Genomic DNA, 21,631 nt, shown 5'->3' on the forward strand with positions numbered 1-21,631 from the left:
AGGACTAAGGGGACATTCAGACCAAAAGCGTTTTTTGGAGCTGCCAGCGTCTTTCTGCAATTCATTCTCTACTGTATGTAAGGACGCGCTAGACGTGCTCCTCTTTTAATGAACGCACCTGGCGTTTCAGCGCTGGTGGCGTCTGTTGTTTTTGGAGGAGCGCTGTGGGCGTTTTTAAGCTGAGAAAAGTTGAACATTAGAGGAAAAGCGCGCTGCTCGTCTTTTCCACTCCTCCTACCTTTTCTCCTCCCGAGGTATTCAGCACCTCCGCTGCTGCCAGAATTGGCAATAATCTGGCTTTCATGTTGACAGTGAACAACATCAAACCAGCTGGCTACCGTCCGTGTGGGCGTTGTGTTCTGATCTGTACTGCACGCGACTGCAGTGGAAAACAAACGGAGCGCAAAAAAAACGCTCCATGCACTGTGTTTTGTGCACAATGGAAGCGCTCTCAACATGATTTTCATAGCGTTCTGACTCCAAAAAAACGCTTTTGGTGTGAATGTCCCCTAAAGGAGTCATCAAAAAAAACAAGTGGTGGATATAATGCTCACATTACTGGCAAGTACTTTTCGGTTCAGATGAAGGCTACAGGTAAATAACAATAATAGCCTATTCTTACCTTTCTCCATCCGTTTAAAGTTTAAAGGTTCCAATTCGTGCAGCTGTAACCTCTTAAAAACGTGTGTCTCTGGTCCATAAAACATGATTCTGGATTAATTTGTCGAAAATATAGCAACCCCGTTCGTTCTGACGGAGTTCTCACTCATCTCGTCGCTTCCCAGGAATGGTCTGTTTCTATAATATATTCAGAACTAACAGTTCCCATTGGCCGCTGGGGGAGAGCCCGCCCCAGGCTCCCAGCGGCCAATCAGATTAGCGTCCGTGGATGCATGCTAGGTTGTGTCCACAACTAACGTTAGCAATGAGCTATCGCTAACTTAACGGTTGCTACGCTAAACAGGACATCTCAAAATGCCTAGACTTACCGAATGCACCTCCGCAGTTGCTGGATCATGTACAGTTGCCGTCGCTCCAGTTAGAAGTGTTAATTTTGTGGCTAAACCTTGATTGTTGAAACATTCTGGGCTGAAATGATTAGCACAGACCAACAGGTCATGATGAATCTCGCGCTGAAACAGCTTGCTATGGCAAAGAATAGACAAGTTTCCCAGCGCTGGCCTAGGGCGGCGCCATAGCAGCCTTATATGTCCCCGGCTTCCGGTTAAGTCCACATTGCGTCCACAGCAGCCTAAGTGATGTTGCCAGCTACGACTTAAATAGAGACTTATTACATCATATTTTTCCGCCCCCTGTATGTTGAGTGTTGGTGAAAAAGAAAAAAATAGCAGACGCTTTCGTTAGTGTAGAGTGCCGTTTAAAAGCCGCACAAGCAGCATCAGTCCCGCCGGCCAGCGATGGACCCGCTGTGAGGAAACACACAGGAGGAAACTGAAATGTCAAAACAGACATCCCTTGCTAGGCCAGTCCTTTTTTTAATTGAGATCATGCAACAAGTAACCTACTTCAGCCGAGGCCAGCAAGACGATTGGAAAGAAACAGAAGCGTGTCTGCCGCCGTCAAAAGCGAAAGAGACCCGACGTAGGCTGTCAATTTAGCGGAGGTAAAAAGCCTTTTTACCTACGTCGGGCGAATCAATCAATCAATCAATCAATGGCTCGCGCTTGTTGCCCGATGCTCGTATGATGAGGAGATGAATCAAAATGCTTACCACAAATAAAGCCACATGGGAGCCGAGAACGAGTGCAGGAGAGCTGACGCAGGTGCCAGGTGTGGAGTGGGAGAGATTAAGGTGCGTAGCCTATTGCTGGAGATTCAAGTTGTGTCCGCTGTCTGCACTGACACTATCACTTATTACTTTTAGCTGCGTTGTTTTTTCATCAAGGCAATGTCCAGAAGATATGTCCAGAAGATATGGGTTCATGAATGTCTGCAAATGCAGATAGATAGGCTACAGTAGGAGCATGCATGCATGTTGTCTGTTTCAATAACGAAAGCGTCCTTACCGAGAACGACGTGCCGACCAATTATATATTCTTGCTGCGAAATGGCCTCTTAATGACAACACTGGAATAATAGCCGTAATATTCATTCACAATGGGAGATAGCCTGACTGTGGGTAATTTGATGAAATACATAGCGTTACAACATACCCAACCTACTTTGTTGCTGTGTGGAGATATTGGTACGCTTCGGAGCTTTTGAGATAGTTCATCGCGTTACCGTCCACCTCCATTGATTCCTCAAAATACGCTATAATCCTGCCTGTAGTTACGTTCGGCCATTTACACATATTATCTTCCCATGTGTCCACTGTCAACGGGTGTGGGATAGACACTCTTTCGTTAGACAGGAGACTCGGAGAATGATCCCAAGTTTGCATTTTTTCGGCGGTCGCTATGGCTACTACGCTAGTACGTTACGCTTCTCTGTATTCCAGAAGAGACAGACATATCGCGGCCCGAGTCCGGAAGCAAACCGGAAGTGCCCAGGAAACTTGTCTATAGACAAAATGGCACAGGTAGGTTGTGTGAGAGAGACCGCTTAAGGAGCCGCGTGACGTAACACGAAACCGTCTGGGAGAACAGAGTGTAAGGGGGCGTGGCTTGAAGGAGACAGCAGGAGAGAGCTGGATAGGGAGAAATCCAACTCTGGCAGTTCTGAGGTTGTGAGCACTAATTACAGGGAGGGATGACAGCATGCAGATGCTGCATTTAGAAGTAAAAACAGCTTTTGCACGGAATGGGACCTTTAACTCATTGAGTGCCAGCCACTTTTGGAGAACGGACGCTCCCAGTGCCAGAGTTTCAGAGCGTTTTCAGTGATTTCTCGAGGCCCACAGAATATTGTGTGATATTACTATGTAAACACTGAACACGCACAAAGAACGAGGAGACTCTATTGTATCATCAGCAAAAAAAAGTTTATTGATACCATTTTCCGTTCTTTAGTTATGAGCCGGAGAACATAGGTTGTTTTGAGCAAAAACAGGCGTTTCAAATTAGAAGCTGAGATATTCAGCCTTTTGGGAAATTAAGCATTTCAAGCACATTCACTGACTCTGAAGCTAATATTTTCTGACCTGAAACATCTGAACAGTAATTTCCTTCAATAAACAGCACCCACACCCCCCTCAACTCCAAACTCCTCCTCCGTGGGAGTGTCTCTGGTGGCTCTGCTCGCTGTGCTGGCTGCTGCGTGTGTCAGGCGAGTCTCTGCTGCCTGCTATGGCAGGCTCTGCTGCCTTATGGATCATCCATGTTCGGATGGCGGCCGCTCGTCGGGGGAGTCTGGATGGGGCTCGCTGAGTTCGTCTGCGTTTCTGGGGTTTCGGTTGTGAGCTGGGATGAAGCTGCGTCCGATTATAGGCTTTCTGCTGCGCGTTTCAAAGTGCGCTGCACCCAGTCTATTTTCGGAGCGCTCAGCCTTGTGCGCCGGCTCCCAGCGCGACACTGAAAAGCCAAACCATTCTCATGAGAATGGTTTGGCTTTGGTTTTATTTTCTGGCGGCTAATTGTGTGGAGAAACTATGCAGCACAGACAGAGGGGATCATTTGTGGGAGCGGATTGACTGCTGTTCGCAGCTAACGTTGGCTCCAGGCAGCCAGAGCAATCTGTGCCGCTCTGGCTCATGCATCGGTTTCTCTTTCATCACGGGGCTTTTTCTGCTTTTTTTCCTCAACTTTCTCTAATCTGGAGAGCACTGTCGCCACCTAATGGGTCCGTAAAATAGGTTATACACCTTCAATAGCTACAATATTTTTACAGGAGATGCACGAGGCTTTGATCCACGTCCCACCGTCAAAAAACGCAATTGACGACTTTAGTCGTCTTTGGCACTCTACGTTACTTTTCGAATTGACGACTATACTCGTCCTTGGCACTCAATGAGTTAAGCATATTCCCAGCTGGTGAAGTTTAGGGTGCGTTCGGAAATCCAATCTGAAGCTCTGCACGAAAATGAGAGTGCGGCGGTTCAAAGAGGCAGAGCGTGCTCTTTCTGTATGAATTAACAAACGGGTCATTAGTTTTAGAAACACATGCTACTGGCTAGCAGTTAGCTAACTGCTACACTAGGGATGCACACAATTAATCGAAACTCGATTAATTGCTTGTTAACTCATTGAGTGCCAATGACGACAATCATCGTCAATTCAAATAGTAACGTTGAGTGCCAATGACGACGATTGTCGTCAATTGCGTTTTTTGACGGTGGGACGTGGATCAAAGCCTGATCCATCTCCTGTGAAAGTATGGTGGATGTTGAATGTGTAAAAGCTATTTTACGGACCCATTAGGTGGCGACAGTGCTCTCCAGATTAGAGAAAGGCGAGGAAAAAACAGAGAAGAAGTCATGGGGAAACGGAAATCGAATCGGTATGCATCGATATGGATGAAGCATAACGTTAGCTGTGCCTGTGAACAGCAGCCAATCTGCTGCCACAATTGAGCCCCTCCGTCTCCGCTGCGATAGCCCATCCGCATGATTAGTTGTGGAGTTGTTATTATTCTCAACTGGAAGCGATGGGAGCCGGTGACAAATACACGCGGAATGCTGTAAAAAAGCTGGATGTAGCGCACTTTTCAGTGCTGAGCAAACGCAGCAGAGAGCCACCAGAGACACTCCCACGGAGGTGGGGTTTGCAGTTGAGCGGGGTGGGGCACGCAGGGCAGCATACAACACCGACCCAGACAGACCCAGACAGCAGGACAGGATTGGCAAACACAAGCTAGAATATCTGATGCCCACCAGCAGTAAATCAAGACCAGCAAGAAGCTGCAACCAGCAGCGCACGCAGGGGCCAGCGCTGCTGGTTGCAGCTAAAAAATATTATTTTGCCAAACAAAATTCCTTTGTTTTCACAGTTTTATTGAAGGAAATTATTTTTGAGGTGTCACTACATCAGAAAATATTAGCTTCAGAGTCAGTCATGTGCTTGAAATGCTTCATTTCACAAAAGGCTGATTATCTCAGCTTCTAATTTGAAACGTCTGTTTTTGGTGAAATCAACCTATCTTCTCTGGCTCATAACTAAAGAACGGAAAATGATATCAATAAACTTTTTTTGCTGATGATAGAAGAGAGTCTCATCGTTCTTTGGGCGTGTTCGGTGTTTACATAGTAATATCACACAATATTCTGTGGGCCTCGAGAAATCACTGAAAACGCTCTGAAACTCTGGCACTGGGAGCATCCGTTTTCCAAAAGTGGCTGGCACTCAATGAGTTAAGGACTTACTCGAGCAAAGAAAAATTACTTGATCAAAACAAAACATAAAAGCAACGCATTAAATGGTGTTTTCAAATCATTTTTCAATGATCCTCCAGAGGGTGCAATGATATCACTGTAACAGACTGTGTTCAGCGTCTATGCGAGGCTCTGTGTTTGTCCCCTCGAGAGTTGCCGTACAATAGGAAGTGGGATGTTGTTGACCACAGAGCTGGTGTGTGCTAACGCTAGGAGCTAACTGAGAATGAATGTGGAAACGTGTTATAACGTTACAGCCTGACTCTCATTTATTGTTTTAACAAAGTGTAAGTAATAGGCGGACCCGGACACTCGGCTACATCACTATAGCCCTTTTCAGACAAGTCCTAAGATGCTGTTCAAGTAGAACAGTGTTCATTCGGATAAATTGGCTCACCTGGAGTAACCTTGCGTCACAATCTGCATGGGTAAATGAGCCCCTGCGGCTGTGACGGGGATTCTGGGCAAATGTTGACATGTCTAAAAAGTTATGCCTCCACGTTTTTATGTGTTTCATAGCGTAGGCTATGCTATGCAATGCTGTGAGAAATATACAATACGTTGCTGCTGCATAAATAAACGTTTTATTGAGGAAAAAACGCATTTGGTATGGTTTGGATTTTTTTTTTTTTTAACTACAATTAATCGATTGATTGATTGATTGTTAACGTTACCAATGATCGAGTTTGGAATTTGCGGAAAATGTGCATCCCTATGCTACACATACAAGCAGCTCACTCTTATCTGCTCTCAGCTCCTCTCCTCCGTTCTCTTCTCTCCCCCCCTGTGTTTTTAACCATTTTAGCAGTTCATCATCTCTTGGCACTCTGACGCTCCATCTCCTAAGACGGAGTGCCGAGAGTGCACTCTGCCACTCCGAGAGTGTAGAGCTCTGAATAACAGAACGCTGTATTCCAACAGCACTCCCAATTTACCAACAGTCCCCGTTTGTGCCAGAGTGCGCTCTGGGCGCTCGGAGTGCTATAGGACGAATCAGCGTGACGTCACAACCACCCAGAAATGCGAAACCCCGAGGCAGTTAACTCATTCACCGCCAGTTTAGGACTGCCAATATTTAGCACAGGCCAAAGATTTTCATAATTGTTGGTCATCTTTCAAGACCCACAGTAAATTATCTATTTGCACCAGAGTGATTTGCAATACCTCAAAATGAAGATGTACGTCTCTGGGTTCACCAGGGAAAAAAAAGTGAGCTTTTAGCATGTTCTGTACTCTACTTATAGCCATTTATATACACCCTGTTTTCCCCCAAAATGTCTCTCTGAGAAAAGAAATTGCAGAAAATGGCATTTATGTATTTATGCACACAATCTCATGCAGAACTCGCTCTCAATTCTTTTATTTTGAACTGTATTGACATCAGACATGTAAATATTATTCGTTAGGACACAAATGACAAAAAAAATATATATATATATATATATACACATGAAGTGCTTTTTTTTTTACATTCAACAATACAGTTTACTCGGTGTGAGTGAGTGTGCAGACAGACAGACAGACAGACAGACAGACAGACAGACAGACAGACACACCGACAGACAGACAGACAGACAGACAGACAGACAGACACACACACACACACACACACACACACACACACACACACACACGATCCCCCTTTTAGATTTCTAACCCCACATATGATAAGCAATAACCACGCCCTGTGGCGCTGGGATTGGCCAGGAGCAACACTGGAGGGCACGCAGCCCAGCGATTACATGAACCAACTGAATAGCTCTTGAGAAAGGACAGCGGGCTGCTCTGACTCCCGCTTCTGCCTTGTGCCTTGCTGTTGTGTGTTTATTTTGCACCCTTCCTCGTCCATGTCTCCCTGTCATATCCCCTGCTATCTGATCGTTCCCGTTTTCCCCTCGGCTATTCAACACGTCCTCACCGCCCTCGCAAACTGATCGATCATTTCCTCATTCCTCCGATGATCAAACACATCTCTTGATTACTTTCTCCCGGCTGGCACAGAGGAAGGCGACTCCAGCTCGTGCAGCGCGCCGAGGCGCGTTTCAATGACGTTTCTCCTGTCTGCACAAGGAAGCGTTACCAGTTTTCTGCTTTTCCTCCTGCTCAATTTCAAAACAACAGCTGCGGTATGTGTTTGTTCACGTGTTGTCTTAGATGATAGGGACCTGATACCATGTGACAGGCTGGGGAAGTGTTTAAACTACGCCCTGCAGTAATAAAAACAAAAACACGTCAAACACGTCATTGGCGGGGAGGGCTATTTCTGATAACACGTCAAAGACGTCATTGGCGGTGAATGAGTTAACTAGTATGAGTTGTGCCGAACCAACATTAATATTTCAAAAACTATATATCACATCGCTTATATTTTGACATTCTGAGTGAGAGCAGAATTAGCTCAAGAGTTTGATGTATAATATATACAGGTCGTGTTAAAGTTGTGTGAACTGTCGCAGTTTTTAAAATGTAAACCGGGTCAGCCGGCTAGAGTCAGACACTCAAACTCATGCTCCATAGGGTCCCATTGCCGTTTCCAACCAGTGACGTGGGTTTGTTTACCAAAATGCTGCTCGGCTAATCCCTCGTAACGCAACCTTAATTAGCCTATTGTCCATTCGGAAAGTAAGTACGTTGGAGTGGACCACCGCTTGTCAATCAACTGTAGTCTGCTTTTAATAACATTATCGTCGTCATTGACAACAACATTAAACCCGCTTGATTTCAGAAAATACTTTTTATCGTCCTCTCTCTCATCTCTCTCGCAGCCTGCTGTCCAACTGTTGAGACCGCTGACCGAGGTGCGCCGCATATTCAATCAGAGCGCTCAGCGCATGCATCCTAATTGTAAATAATTGTTTTGCGTTCATCACATAAGGTAGGCTATATAACATACACATCATAAAAATATTCACTTATGCTGGCTATTTAAAGGAGATGTGTGGAAAGTTAATGTCAGCCTATTACAGTTCAAATTGTGATTAGAGGGAGATCATTTCACCGTACTTGGTGTCCGGGAGATTTTAATTTGTGAAGGAGTTGAATAGTGTAATTTTGTGTGTTCTCCAAGTAGTAAAGTGCAAATTTTCATAGTAGATGATCCTATTTTGGTCATGTGTGTTTGAGAGAGAGAGAGAGAGAGATAGAGCTCACAGGCGCTGTCCGCGGCACTGATAGGGCTTTCACACCGGCAGGGCTCCGTGCCGGTTCTGGTTCCCGAACCCAAATTTGAACCGGCCGGCGCGTTCAGACCAAAAAAATAATTGGTTCGGAACTTGAAAAGTTGGTTCTCAGCGGAACCAAAAGATAGTTGTTTTTTCCTTGGGAACCGTGACATCATCAGTGGGCGTGTCTTATTCTAGGCTGTGAAAACAAGCAGGAAGGAGAAGAAGGCAGTGACAACATGGAGAAAAATAATTTGCAGTGGTCTCCTGAGGAAACCAAATGTTTAGTGGCGATTTGGGCATCTACAGAATCTCAAGAAAAGCTAGAAAACTGGTGTGAACATGGGCTGGTTCGCCAGAAAGCACCAAGGTTCTGAGACTCCAGAATGGAGCCAGAGCCAGAACCAGTCTGTCTGAAAGCGCTATGAGAGGGAGAGAGAGAATGAGAGCCTGTGTGTGTGTGAGAGAGAGAGAGAAAACGGTTTGATGCAGTGGGTGTGTTATTGTGTGGCACATGGGCATCATATGCCTATTAACGTTTGTTCACACCATAGGCAGAACTGATGCTTGACTCACGCTGAACGTGAGCTCACTAACCGTTCACACCAGACACTCACCTTTCCTCCTAACCGTTCACACCAGACACTCTCCTTTCCTCAGCCTAACCGTTCACACCAGACACTCTCCTTTCCTCCTAACCGTTCACACCAGACACACTCCTTTCCTCAGCCTAACCGTTCACACCAGACACTCTCCTTTCCTCAGCCTAACCGTTCACACCAGACACTCTGCTTTCCTCTAACCGTTCACACCAGACACTCTCCTTTCCTCAGCCTAACCGTTCACACCAGACACTCTCCTTTCCTCTAACCGTTCACACCAGACACTCTGCTTTCCTCTAACCGTTCACACCAGACACTCTCCTTTCCTCAGCCTAACCGTTCACACCAGACACTCTCCTTTCCTCTAACCGTTGACACCAGACACTCTCCTTTCCTCAGCCTAACCGTTCACACCAGACACTCTGCTTTCCTCTAACCGTTCACACCACTCTCCTTTCCTCAGCCTAACCGTTCACACCAGACACTCTCCTTTCCTCTAACCGTTCACACCAGACACTCTGCTTTCCTCTAACCGTTCACACCAGACACTCTCCTTTCCTCTAACCGTTCACACCAGACACTCTCCTTTCCTCTAACCGTTCACACCACCAGACACTCTCCTTTCCTCTAACCGTTCACACCAGACACTCTCCTTTCCTCTAACCGTTCACACCAGACACTCTCCTTTCCTCTAACCGTTCACACCAGACACTCTCCTTTCCTCAGCCTAACCGTTCACACCAGACACTCTCCTTTCCTCTAACCGTTCACACCAGACACTCTCCTTTCCTCAGCGCCGGGCTCGGAACTGCTCCACCGGCCCCCTCCCCTCCTCCATTCACTTCCTGCATGGCAGCTTCAAGCTTCACGCGTCACGCCTGGAAAATAGGACTGAATCCTGAACGATCGCTTGAACAAGGCGTGAGCGTGGTTTCAGCGGAACGTGCGCGCAGCAGCTGGTGTGAACGGCCTCACCTGTTAACAAGGATGCCTAAATGAAACTTGTGGGTTCAGCGTAGGATCACAGGTTCGGTTCTAAGCTCGAGTCTAGGGGCAAACAAACGGCACCGAAACTCTGTAACATGAAAGAAATACGGCCGTCATTAAAGAGAATGGAAGTTTGCTCACCTTGCAGTCCGGCCCAGGTGCAGTGCCGAGGCGCTCCTCCTTGGGACAGCTCAGGTGATTGAGGACGAGTGGAGATCGACGACTCCACCTCTGTTCATTTAGACGCGCTACACAACTCAGAACACACACTGGCAAATAACGTGACATAAAAGAAAAGACAGAATGGGGACTCCCGACAGCCAGACAGCGAGCGACTGTCTGGCTCTTCTTCTGCGTAGATTTCACTGAGAGAGCTATGGCAGCTTCCGGGCTTATTAAATACCAGCCCGCTACGTCATTTCCCGAGCCAACCCCTTTCTCTCAATGACAGCCATCGAAATATGAACAGATATACAATACATATAAACAATCATAACGTCCTATCTGAGATGGAGAGTAGCGATCCGTCGCAGTAGGTTGAGCGTTGCTTCGGCGTATGGTGTGAACGGCCACTTAGGCTATTACTGTACTAGCTTCTGACTTTGGTTGGTTGGGGGGAAGGGGGGTCCATCCGTTCCGTCCAGTGCCCAATTCAGCCTGCCTATTTTTGATACCTATGCCGAAATTGCATTCTTTCAAATGGCCATTGGGGGTCGCAGTTTGTGTAGCACTGCCCGGGAACATCCATTCAACTCTATGGGAAACGATCCAACTTCTCTCTCGGTCTATGTCTTAAATTAAACACTTTCCAAATGAGTTTATGGTCTGAAAAAACAATTTCAAGTCTTTTTCATGCTCTCACGAGCTCCGTTTTCCAAATTATAGCCCCATTTCGAGGAAAATTGACGACAAACATCGGATAATAAGAACAGTAATACTTCCGACCGGTAGAGGCAGCAATGTGCCGCAAGGCATCAGGTAGCAAGTAATAGTTGAGCAAATTATCAGAAAATAGCGTTACTTTATGATATTTTAATAATGTTAGTAGACACACGTAACTATATAGATACCATACATCTAACGTCCATAACATGGCGGACCATTTAACGTTCTCTATAGCGTTAGATAAAGCCTTAAGCCTTCTCTGTATTCAGACCATTCAGACCATTGGATTCAGCCCAGAAACCGGAGTACGTTATAACGTTATAAATATAGTCACGTTATAAACAACTAACCAACTCTGGGGGTCCATATGGAAACAGTGTTACTCGAAATGGTTAAAAGTTAAATCAATTTGGTCATTCAGTGCCGTTTTACTGCAATGTAAAGTAAGTAGCGTTAGCCGCTACCATTAGCCACAGTAGCTGACTACCCATAATGCATTACGGCGATAAGAGAGACAGGGCAAATTCGGAAACTCCCCCGGCAGCCACCCCCTCTCCTCGTACTTCCGTGTAGCATTAATCCATTCAACCAATCAAACGAAATCAAACAATATCCGGAAGTGAGCTTCATTTTGCTGTGTCAAAGTCAATGAGCTCCGTTGGTCCATTATACAGTATATATCTCCCTACATATGCGTTTTCATGCAGGTGTCCAGAAGTGGTGCCAGTTCATTTCAATGGGCACAAGCATCCCTCTGTCTGTACTGTAAGTGAATTGCAGAATGGGGGGTGAATGTTAGGCCGCAAAGTAATTGTTTTCTCCAGATGTGATTGTAACATTTATGGAAACGCTCTCTCCCTCTCAGTACGCTGTCCTTAGGAAGACCATTGTTTTTTAAATAAGTTGTCACCTTCCGACAAGTGGGACATTTGTCTTGACGACCCCCTTATCATTTAATTTGCCTGCCATCCTCAGGTAGATGCAAATTGAAAATATTAATAGAGCTGTTGAATCATATATGAGATAATGGGCAAATATGAAAAGCATTGTTGCTGGTTGTCCAAAGAGTGTTAGCGGAAATGTTAATTGCTTCATTAATGAATTGTCATGGAGTTCATTCATCTAATTTCGTGTGATGATGAATCTTTGGGTCTTGAGACTTTGAGGAAACAACAACATCCTCGACTATTATGTGCAACTAGAAATTAGCGCACACATTTCTAGGGAGGAGACGATGTGCCATGGCCGCACTTTTTGGGGGGGTGTGACCAAACTCATGCTGCAATTTGGCACTGCACTCTGTCGGGTCCCCAGCAGCGCACTCCCCAAGGTTGAAGTTGATCGGATGAACAGTTCTCAAGATAAACTGCATTTTGTGTTGCCAGTGGGTGGTGCTATGACTATGCGCGTGTCGGAAATTCGGCTCCGCACTCCAGCAGGTTCCCAGCAGCACACTTCCCAAGTTTGAAGTCGATCAGATCAACAGTTCTTTTTTTTTTTGATCAAATGTTTTTTATTTAGACATCATACAACATCTATCTATACTATAATGACGATAGCGTCTGTCTCTCTGTCCTTCGCGTATCTCGAGAACCGTTGGTCGGATCGACTTCAAACTCGGGGAGTGCGCTGATGGCGACCTGACGGAGTGCACTTTTGGTGCGATTCGGACGCGAAACACACTCGATATTAATACATTTGTGTTCAATCAAGCGTGTGCTCCTTCAAGCCCTGGCTGATCTGGGCTAAGTGAGAAGAGTAAACACTGCTGTGAGTACAGTCGTTGAGAGAGTGAATGGTGCTGTACGTAGGGTCGTTGACAATGAATGGTCGAGAATGAGGGGGGGTGTCTGTCATGAATAAAATCAAGGGGAAATAATCAGTAGAGCTCAGTGATCTTAGTTAAGTGAGATTTCGAAGAGATTTTTACGTGGCTATAATGGTAGGCTATAATGAGTCACGCATTCAGACCTCTAGGGCCACACCACTTCCGGGAACCCCCATCCTGTGTAAGTAGGGTTCCCAGAGTAAAACCTGGCCATTTCCACCACTGTTTATGGATGAGCATCATCTGCTGGATGCCATCGAGAACCGTTGGTCGGATCGACTTCAAACTTTGGGAGTGTGCCCTATTGTGCAGTGCAGTGCCCTATCTTCGTGCAATTGGTTTATCTTGAGAACCGTTCATCCGATTCACTTCAAACTTGGGGAGTGTGCTCCTGGGAACTCGAAGTAGTGCGGTGCCGCATTTCATGCAATTTTGACTTATTCCAGGACTGTCTGTATGTCTGTCCTTCGCGTATCTCGATAACCCCACGGGGTGGTGCATGGGGCAACAGGCACTGCACTAATTTAAGATCAAATACAGTACACAAGTGCAAAGACCGATGCAAAGACAAAATACAACACAATACAGTGCAAACCACTACAATACAACAGAATACAACCACACCCTCCCATCCCACCCCAGGACCTACTACAGGATCATGATGGAAAAAGCTACAGATTCATTTGCAACTTGTAAGAGAGAAAAAGACAAAAGAAAATAAAAACGTGGGGGAGGACTACACCAAACCCTTCAACTTTTGAGCAGCTAAGTGACAAAGAATCCGGTTGCCTTCCTTAACCCCATTTATGCGAGCAGTTGACTGTTCCATATAACATCGAGAAATGTGAGTAATTGAGAGTTTGCTGGTTTGTTTACAACGCATTGCAATTAGTTTCTTAGCTGCCGTTAACCCTGCAAGCACAATTCGCTTCAGATATTCACAAATTGTTAATTGCGAGAGGTCATTCAAGATTAAAGTGGGTACAGAGACAGGCACATTTATAGAAAACATGTTCTCCAGATGAGCGGCTACATCCCTCCAAAAGTTAGCTACAGGCTGACACTCCCAGAACATGTAGAGAAAGGTTCCATGGACATCCAGAGGGCATAGTGACCAGGGTAGGATCGGCTGCGACTTTCACAAGATGCATTTCCGAGTAAGGTAGGCTCTATGCACATAGTTCAGGGGAATTTGATGATCAGGATTGCGTGACGCCCACAAAATGTTAGCCCAAACAGAGTCCCAATCAAAATCCAGTTCTAAATTTGGGAAATCACTTCTCCATTGCCTGTCAACAGAGAGTGTCGTATAAGAGGCGTCGAGTTGTTCTGACTATAAAGTCCCAAAGCTAAACCCCTAAAGGCCCCTCTGGAGCTAAAGACTCTGTGGAAAGGGTGATGTTCTATGGGTTCATTCCACGGCACACCATTTGGTTTGAGGGATGCCCTAAGTTGTAAATAAAAGAAAAAATAAGTTCCCGGTAGGTCATAACTGCTTTTAAGGTCCTGAAATGATCTGAGACCATCGTTGTTGTAAATGTCACCTAGTACCTGGATGCCTCTCCTTTTCCATTGTGAAAAAGTAATTGGCCTACCCTCAATGAGGAGTTGCTTATTATTAACACATTCACTGCCAGCCATTTTTTTTTTACTGTAGGTAGCTTCTGCCAGAGGGTTTTTTTGAGGATTCTGGCTCATCTTTCAAGACCCGAGGATTCTTTTCTGCTAAGATTTTGTGAACACAAAATATCTCAAAAGAACTAATAGAATGTGTGCTTTCTCTGTCTAAAAGAGTTAGTTTGTAGAGTTAGTAGTTATGTAGGCATTAGCACTTGAATACAGCATGGTTTCAGCGTCTGAAAATTTAAGCTGAGATAAATAGCTTTTTGTGAAATTCGATAGAACAGTCACTTTAACCATTCATTTTTGGCATCAGTAAGACGTCAGACATCTAAACAATAGTTTTGAACAGTAATTTCCTCCATAACAGCAGGAAACACCCCTCTACTTCAAACTCCTCCCTCCGTGTGTGTTCTTCTTGGCTGCAGCGGGCGTGTCACAAGCGAGTTGCTGCTGCTGCTGCTGCTGCTCCTGTCTGCTGGCGGCCGCTGGGCAAGTCTGGATGGGCTCGCTCGTTTCTTGGGGTTTCGGTTGAGAAACCCCAAGAAACGGGGTTTCTTTTGCGATTCTGATCTTATTTATGCTGCGTGTTTCAAAGTGTGTTGCACCCATAATCTATTATGCAAATTTGCAATCCCCCACCGCCAGCAATCAGCGCGAAAGCGAAAGCGTTTTCGCCAATCCATTTTACTGTATGAGAATGGTTTCATCGCGCGTTCCCCTGCAGTTTTGGCTCGGCTTTTTCTAGAATGGAGAGCACTGTCGCCACTTAGTGGGTCGGTGGAATGGGTTGTACACGTTCGGTGGCTCCAATATTTTTATAGGAGACGTGGGGGGCGTTGACCCACGTCCCACCGTCAAAAAAATTTTTTTTTTGTAAGCCGAGATATCTCGTCATTGGCAGTCAACCGTTGGATTTTGTAAGCCGAGATATCTCGTCAATGGCAGTGAACGTGTTAAAGATTGGAGAACTGAGATGCGATAAACACTGAATTGAACATAGTTTATGTGCCAGACACCACATATGTATCATCTGCGTGATAATAGGGCCAAAATGAAGCTGGCACTGTTTGCAAAAATGATGTCTCTGCGCATTTTAACAGTCGACAAACCGTATAGACCAGAGCACCGTCAATGATGCAAGGTGGTGGAGGTGGCTGGGGCCCCGGAGGCAAGGGGCTGGTGGAGACTAGGGGTGTCAAAGAATATATATATATGTGAATGTAAAAATTCAAAGAATATTCGAATATGAACATTTATATTTGAATTATATATATACTGTAACTCCTAAAGAAAAGTTCGGAAACGTTATTTTGATCGATTATTTCTCCCCTTTAATAATACCAATTTGTATTGTATTTTATATCGTTGGAAAGCCTGATTAGTCACCTTTACAACGGTGTACAACTTGTAAGGATTGTGCATTCGTGGAATGAGCAACACAGCTAAACGTGTGGGTAGCGCCCCCAAAAAATTTGCCAAAATCCCCTGCAATATTCTTCTGTTGGTATTCACTCTTGTTTTGAGTTGCTTGGTGGATTGGATGATTGCACTCTCCCACAGTAATAAGGAAAAAACAACACATATTGGCCATTTTTTCATTTGACACTGTTAGGGACCTCAGTAGCGTGTGGAAGATCCATACGCAGCCACAACAGCTTGGCACCGCAAATTAGGTGCCAATCAGGTGCCAGTCACACACCTGTGACTGACACACACCTGCCAGCACTTGAAGCTCAAAACAAGAGTGAATACCAGCAGGGGATTTTGGCAAATTTTTTGGGGGCGCTACCCACACGTTTAGCTGTGTTGCTCATTCCAGGAATCCACGATCCTTACAAGTTGTACACTGTTGTAAAGGTGACTAATCAGGCTTTCCAACGATATAAAATACATTATAAAACGGCTCTCTCAAAACAAGCAATCTGATTGGTTCACAGCCATTGTATAAATCCCGTAACCGAGTTCAATAACCCATGGCCATTTGTTGCCATGGCAACTCTCTTACTAAAAGGCAGCGCTGCGCTCGAGCTCCGTGTTGGGCTTTCCAGAAAGCTCTCAGCTTCTCAGCAAGCGCCAGGATTGGCCAATGTCAACTTCAGTCTCCAGAACGATCCAATCAAATCACCCGCACGTCTATCTTCTTGCTAGAGGTCCCGCCTTACAGTAGTGTCAAAACAAAAAGCTACTCGCTTGCAGCCAGACGCATGATGGTGCAACTCTCTTACTAAAAGGCTTTGGTTACCTCAAAAACAAAATGGCGGAGACAGCTTTCAGATCCTTGTGAATCGATCTTCGCTTATAACTTTACTAATACTTCGCAGAAAATGATGTTTTGTACAAGAATAGACGCGGGCTAATGTCTTAACCCCTCTCTCGCGCGCCCTCACTCTTAACCCCGCATTTCTAAATAAGACGTAACGTTACTTGGTGTCGGCATACGGCTCTGGTGTCGGGCTTTGCAAAAAGCTCTCAGCAAGCGCCAGGATTGGCCAATGTCGACTTCAGTCTCCAGAACGATCCAATCAAATCACCCGCACGTCTATCTTCTTGCTAGAGGTCCCGCCTTACAGTAGTGTTTCAACTGACTCTATCAGAATACCATGCCAGTCGGACTTATAGTATTATTATTAATACTATAAACCGTTTTATACGCGGCCTCGTGGGATAACAGCTTATCAGCGGGATATATTCGCCACAACACACTTGCTCTCATGCTATATTGCTTAAATACCAATTGGTATTATTAACTCATTGAGTGCCAATGACGACTTTAGTTGTCAATTGCTTTAGTAACGTTGAGTGCCAAAGACGACTAAAGTCGTCAATTGCGTTTTTTGACGGTGGGACGTGCATCAAAGCCAGATCCATCTCCTGTGAAAGTATGGTGGCTGTTGAATGTGTAAAAGCTATTTTAGGGACCCATTAGGTGGCGACAGTGCTCTCCAGATTAGAGAAAGGCCAGGAGAAAAGAGAGAAGAAGTAATGGGGAAACGGAAATCGCATCGATATGCATGAAGCATAACGTTAGCTGTGCCTGTGAACAGCAGTCAATCTGCTGCCACAGCCCCTCCGTCTCCGCTGCAATAGCCCCTCCATATGATTTAGTTGGCGACACCAGCGTCTTTCTGAAAAGTTACATTATTCTCAGCTGGGAGCCGGCGACACGATGTGAAAAAGCGGGGGGATGCAGCGCACTTTTCAGTGCAGAGTCAGAGCAAAAGCAGAGCGAGAGCAAACGCAGCAGCCCAGAGACACTCCCAAGGAGGAGGAGGAGGGGGGTGGGGCACGCAGGGCAGCAGAAAGCCCAGAAAGCCCAGAATCGGACGCAGCTTCACAGCTCACAACTGAAACCCCAGAAACGAGCGAGCCCGATCCACACTGCCCCGACGAGCGGCCGCCATCCAGGCAGCAGACTCGCCTGACACAAGCAGCACTCAGAGCGAGCAGCAACATCATGACACACCCACGGAGGAGGAGTTTGCAGTAGAGGGGGGGTGGGGGTGCTGTTATATTGAAGGAAATTACTGTTCAGATGTTTCAGGTCAGAAAATATTAGTTTCAGAGTCAGTGATTTGCTTGAAATGCTATATTTCACAAAAGGCTCAATATCTCAGCTTCTAGATGGAAACGCCAATTTTTTCTGTTTTTGACCTATCTTCTCCGGCTGATAAGTAAAGAACGGAAAATAATATCAATAAACTTTTTTTTGCTGCTGATACAATAGAGTCTCATCGTTCTTTGTGCGTGTTCGGTGTTTACATAGTAATATCACACAATATTCTGTGGGCCTCGAGAAATCACTGAAAACGCTCTGAAACTCTGGCACTGGGAGTGTCCGTTCTCCAAAAGTGGCTGGCACTCAATGAGTTAAGGGGGAGAAATAATTGATCGAATTAACGTTTCTGAACTTTTTTTGAGGAGTTTATATATATTCCACCGTTTTTTGTTTGTTTTTGTTTTGGTCCGAGTGAAATGTTCTACGGTCTCTCTAAATATAGCTGAATCGTAGACACTACTACTTGATTGCCAATGTTAGGGGTCTAGTGTTTTGGCGCCAAGGGACTCCTGGCAATTTAACTCTCGGGGCCCCCTTGTGGCTGAAAATGGAGGCCAGCTCTATTGCCAACTCCTCTCTGCCAGCCATGTTGTTTTCTAGGCTAGAGAGGCCCGGGACTCTAGGGAAAAACCCAGTTTTGAGTCTACCTGATGTTTCTGTCCACAGACCGATTTGTCTTGATCACTCTTTTTTGCCTTTACGGTCAGACAGAACCTTCCATGCCTGGCGTGAGAAGGGGCTGGTCTCCATCAGAGATCTATATATAGATGGTCAATTTGCATCCTTTGATCAACTAAAGAGGAAGTTTAACTTGCCTGGCACACACTGGCTCCGATACCTGCAAATCAGAGATTATGTTCGATCCAAGATTAATGCCTTTGAAGCGCTCCCAAACGAGCATGCTTATTTTTGTTTTGCTGAGCTGTCCTCACTCCAAGCATCTCATCTCTCGATTTGTAGGTCTGTTTAGCAACTGCAACACGGCCTCTACTGACAGGATTAGAGAAGCACGGCAGGGGGAACTTGGTATTGATTTATCTGACATTATATGGGAAAGGAGTCTGTCTGTGGTACAACTCTGCTCAGTTAATAGCAGACACCAGCTGATCCAATTTAAAGTCACTCACCATCTGCACTATTCTAAGCATAAGTTGCACAGGATCTACCCTTCCGTCTCACCACTGTGTGTCAGGTGTCAGAGGGCACTCCGTCTCATGCCTTCTGGTTCTGCCCTTCACTGACAGGATTCTGGGCCAAAATATTTGACTGGTACTCTAAGACCAAACTGGAGTCTATTTAATAGACTCTGGGTCAGCCGTATCTTTTTTTAGGCTTCCTGTACAGCGCGGATCTTCTGCCCGGGACGTCCGCCTCCGCGCAGTGCCGCTCTGTTGTTGTACCGGCAAATATAAGAGTTCCGGTCCCGACCGCTAGTGAATATATATATATATAATATATATATCTATAGTGAACGCTAGTGAATATATATATATAAAATATATATATATAGTGAACGCTAGTGAATATATACAAATTTTTACATTTAGTATTCAAAATAAAAGCGACGCAATGTATGCTTTTAAAAGGCACCGCTGCGTGGAAGTGGAAGTCCCGGGTGGAAGATCCCTCAAAAAAAAGGTACGGCTTTCCCAGAGTCTATTTACATGCCGAGATAGACTCTGGGTTCCCAGATTGCTCTAAGGCCTACAAAATAACCCTTCAGCCGGAGGCAGAACTCGCCATCTTCGGCTGCTTGGAGTCCTCTCTGAACTTCCCTACAGCTGTGCTGCAGTCTCTGACACTGGGGACAATTGTTGCAAAAAAAAAACTCATTCTGAAGGAATGGAAGTCCCCCTCTTCTTTACCTCCTTTTCAATTGTGGTTGATGGACATGATCTCTGTTATATGGATGGAGAGGCTCAGGTTCCTGAGAACCAACTCACTTAAAAAAATTCGAACTATCTGGTACCCGTTTCTAGCCTACCTCGATGAGGTTAGGGGGCGACGGGTGACTCGGCTGGCTGTATATGTATATTTCTTATAAGCACATAAGCATCTTATGTGGCTGCTAGCACCACGTTGTAATATTGAATGTTGATGATGTTTGTATGCGTTTTCTTTCTTTTCTTTTCCTGTTTGTTTTGTCTTGTTTCTGTACTGTTCTATAAAAAAATATATAATAAAATAAAAAAGATATAGCTGAATCGTTTGACCAAGTAAAATTCTTTTTATAAGCATTTTCCGAAATGTCTATGGGGAAATAAATGGCGGATGAAAATCCCTTGGTACATATGCAGGAGGTGACGTCGACTATGGCTCTCTATTATAGTACTGTAGTAGGATGTGTCTTGCCAGTGGAGGTTGTTTCGATCAAAGAAAAGTTTGTAACTCTGAATTACATTGAATTAGGGGACCTACGCTTTCTTAAAATAATACATTTTCATGCATACATTTTATTTGCTCTTATAAACTTTCAAATGTCAACAATTATGTGTAATAGGGAAAAGTAGACTATATTGCAATATCTTGGTCATTAAGCCCTTTCACTCATCAAATCAGAAGTCTGAGGTTCAGTTAAATGTGTTTCTACTGGTCAGAAATGTGAGTTTATCTGACAGTGCTACAATCATGCCCACACATTTCTTTGCCCTGTTCAGGATGAGAGTCGTGTGAAGGCCACAGTCATGGAAATCCAGCCCGTAGACCACATGGAATACAGCAGGAGACTCCTCAGCAGCATCCGCAAAATAGCCAGATGAACGCGATCCCAGTCGCTAAAATGGCCATCTGGTCTTCGACCGGTTGCTGACTTTTTCCACGGTGAGATAACGGCATATCGGTCTGAGGCAGCAGAGGAGCAACCAAAGATGTATCTGATTAAACAGTGGCCAAACAAAAGACTAATATTTAGCTTTCCTCCTCTTCCATCTAATGTCTGGTCAGTAGTGACACTGTGGAAATTTCATGTAGATGACTTTTAATTTGAATTTAATTACATTTTCTATCAAAGATGTTTGACTTGATTTCATTATGAAGAACTTTGGCTTAGACCTTACATTTTTATTTTATTTTCTTATGCATGACGAAAAGTTATCTGGTATTTTTGTTTAATAAGATTTTACAGAGAGATGAGTCACAGCTTTATTTAATTTTCATTGTTTCATTTTTTTTAAATCATGCTGGAGACAAATGTGTGTGGGATATGCACACGTTAGCATGTGACTATGTGGATTTAAAATTACTTTTTGATGATTGTTTGTCATTTTTGTGTTCTTATTAGAGCATGTGTTTTCCTTCTGGGCTTCCAATAATGTGAAATAAGAGTGATTAAAAAGATGTTAAGCTAACCGACTTGTCTTCATCATCCATCCTTCTTGCTTCATAGAAACCTGTGTCTGTCTGTCTGTGTGTCAACTAACAAAGCATGAGGGAATGACATGGCGGCATGGTAGGAAATGTTCAGTCACCTCCACCATCCCCTCTGCTGCTGCTAACTGTATAGCTGTCAATGTGTATCTTTTAACACTAGAACAGCCATGGCAGTCATTTTGACCTTTTTGAAATGTATAGGTCTATTTGTGTTGTTTTGAATGTGAATGAATTTTCTTCACTATTGCACTACATCTTGAGGTACCCAGCAAGCAAAATTACATCATGATAACGTTGTGATGACGTCTTTCAGTGACGTCCAGGACGTGGCCAAATCACAGCCGATTTGGG

At 44.9% G+C, this 21,631-nt stretch overlaps 1 protein-coding gene across 2 annotated transcripts in view; it reads left to right on the plus strand.

Annotated features, from left to right (window-relative positions):
* The window catches only part of LOC310778117 (replication protein A 70 kDa DNA-binding subunit-like), a 167,660-nt gene extending 146,435 nt beyond the window's left edge, over nt 1–21,225 (plus strand). For both annotated transcript variants that reach the window (XM_083638457.1, XM_083638458.1), the window contains exon 17: nt 20,569–21,225. In XM_083638457.1, coding sequence (XP_083494583.1) covers nt 20,569–20,670 — 102 coding nt within the window. In that variant the 3' untranslated portion in view covers nt 20,671–21,225. The remainder of the gene's footprint in view (nt 1–20,568) is intronic.
* The last annotated feature ends 406 nt before the right edge of the window (nt 21,226–21,631 follow it).

This window comes from Poromitra crassiceps (assembly GCF_964638095.1).
Source record: "Poromitra crassiceps genome assembly, chromosome: 1".
In the NCBI taxonomy this organism is placed as follows: domain Eukaryota; kingdom Metazoa; phylum Chordata; class Actinopteri; order Beryciformes; family Melamphaidae; genus Poromitra; species Poromitra crassiceps.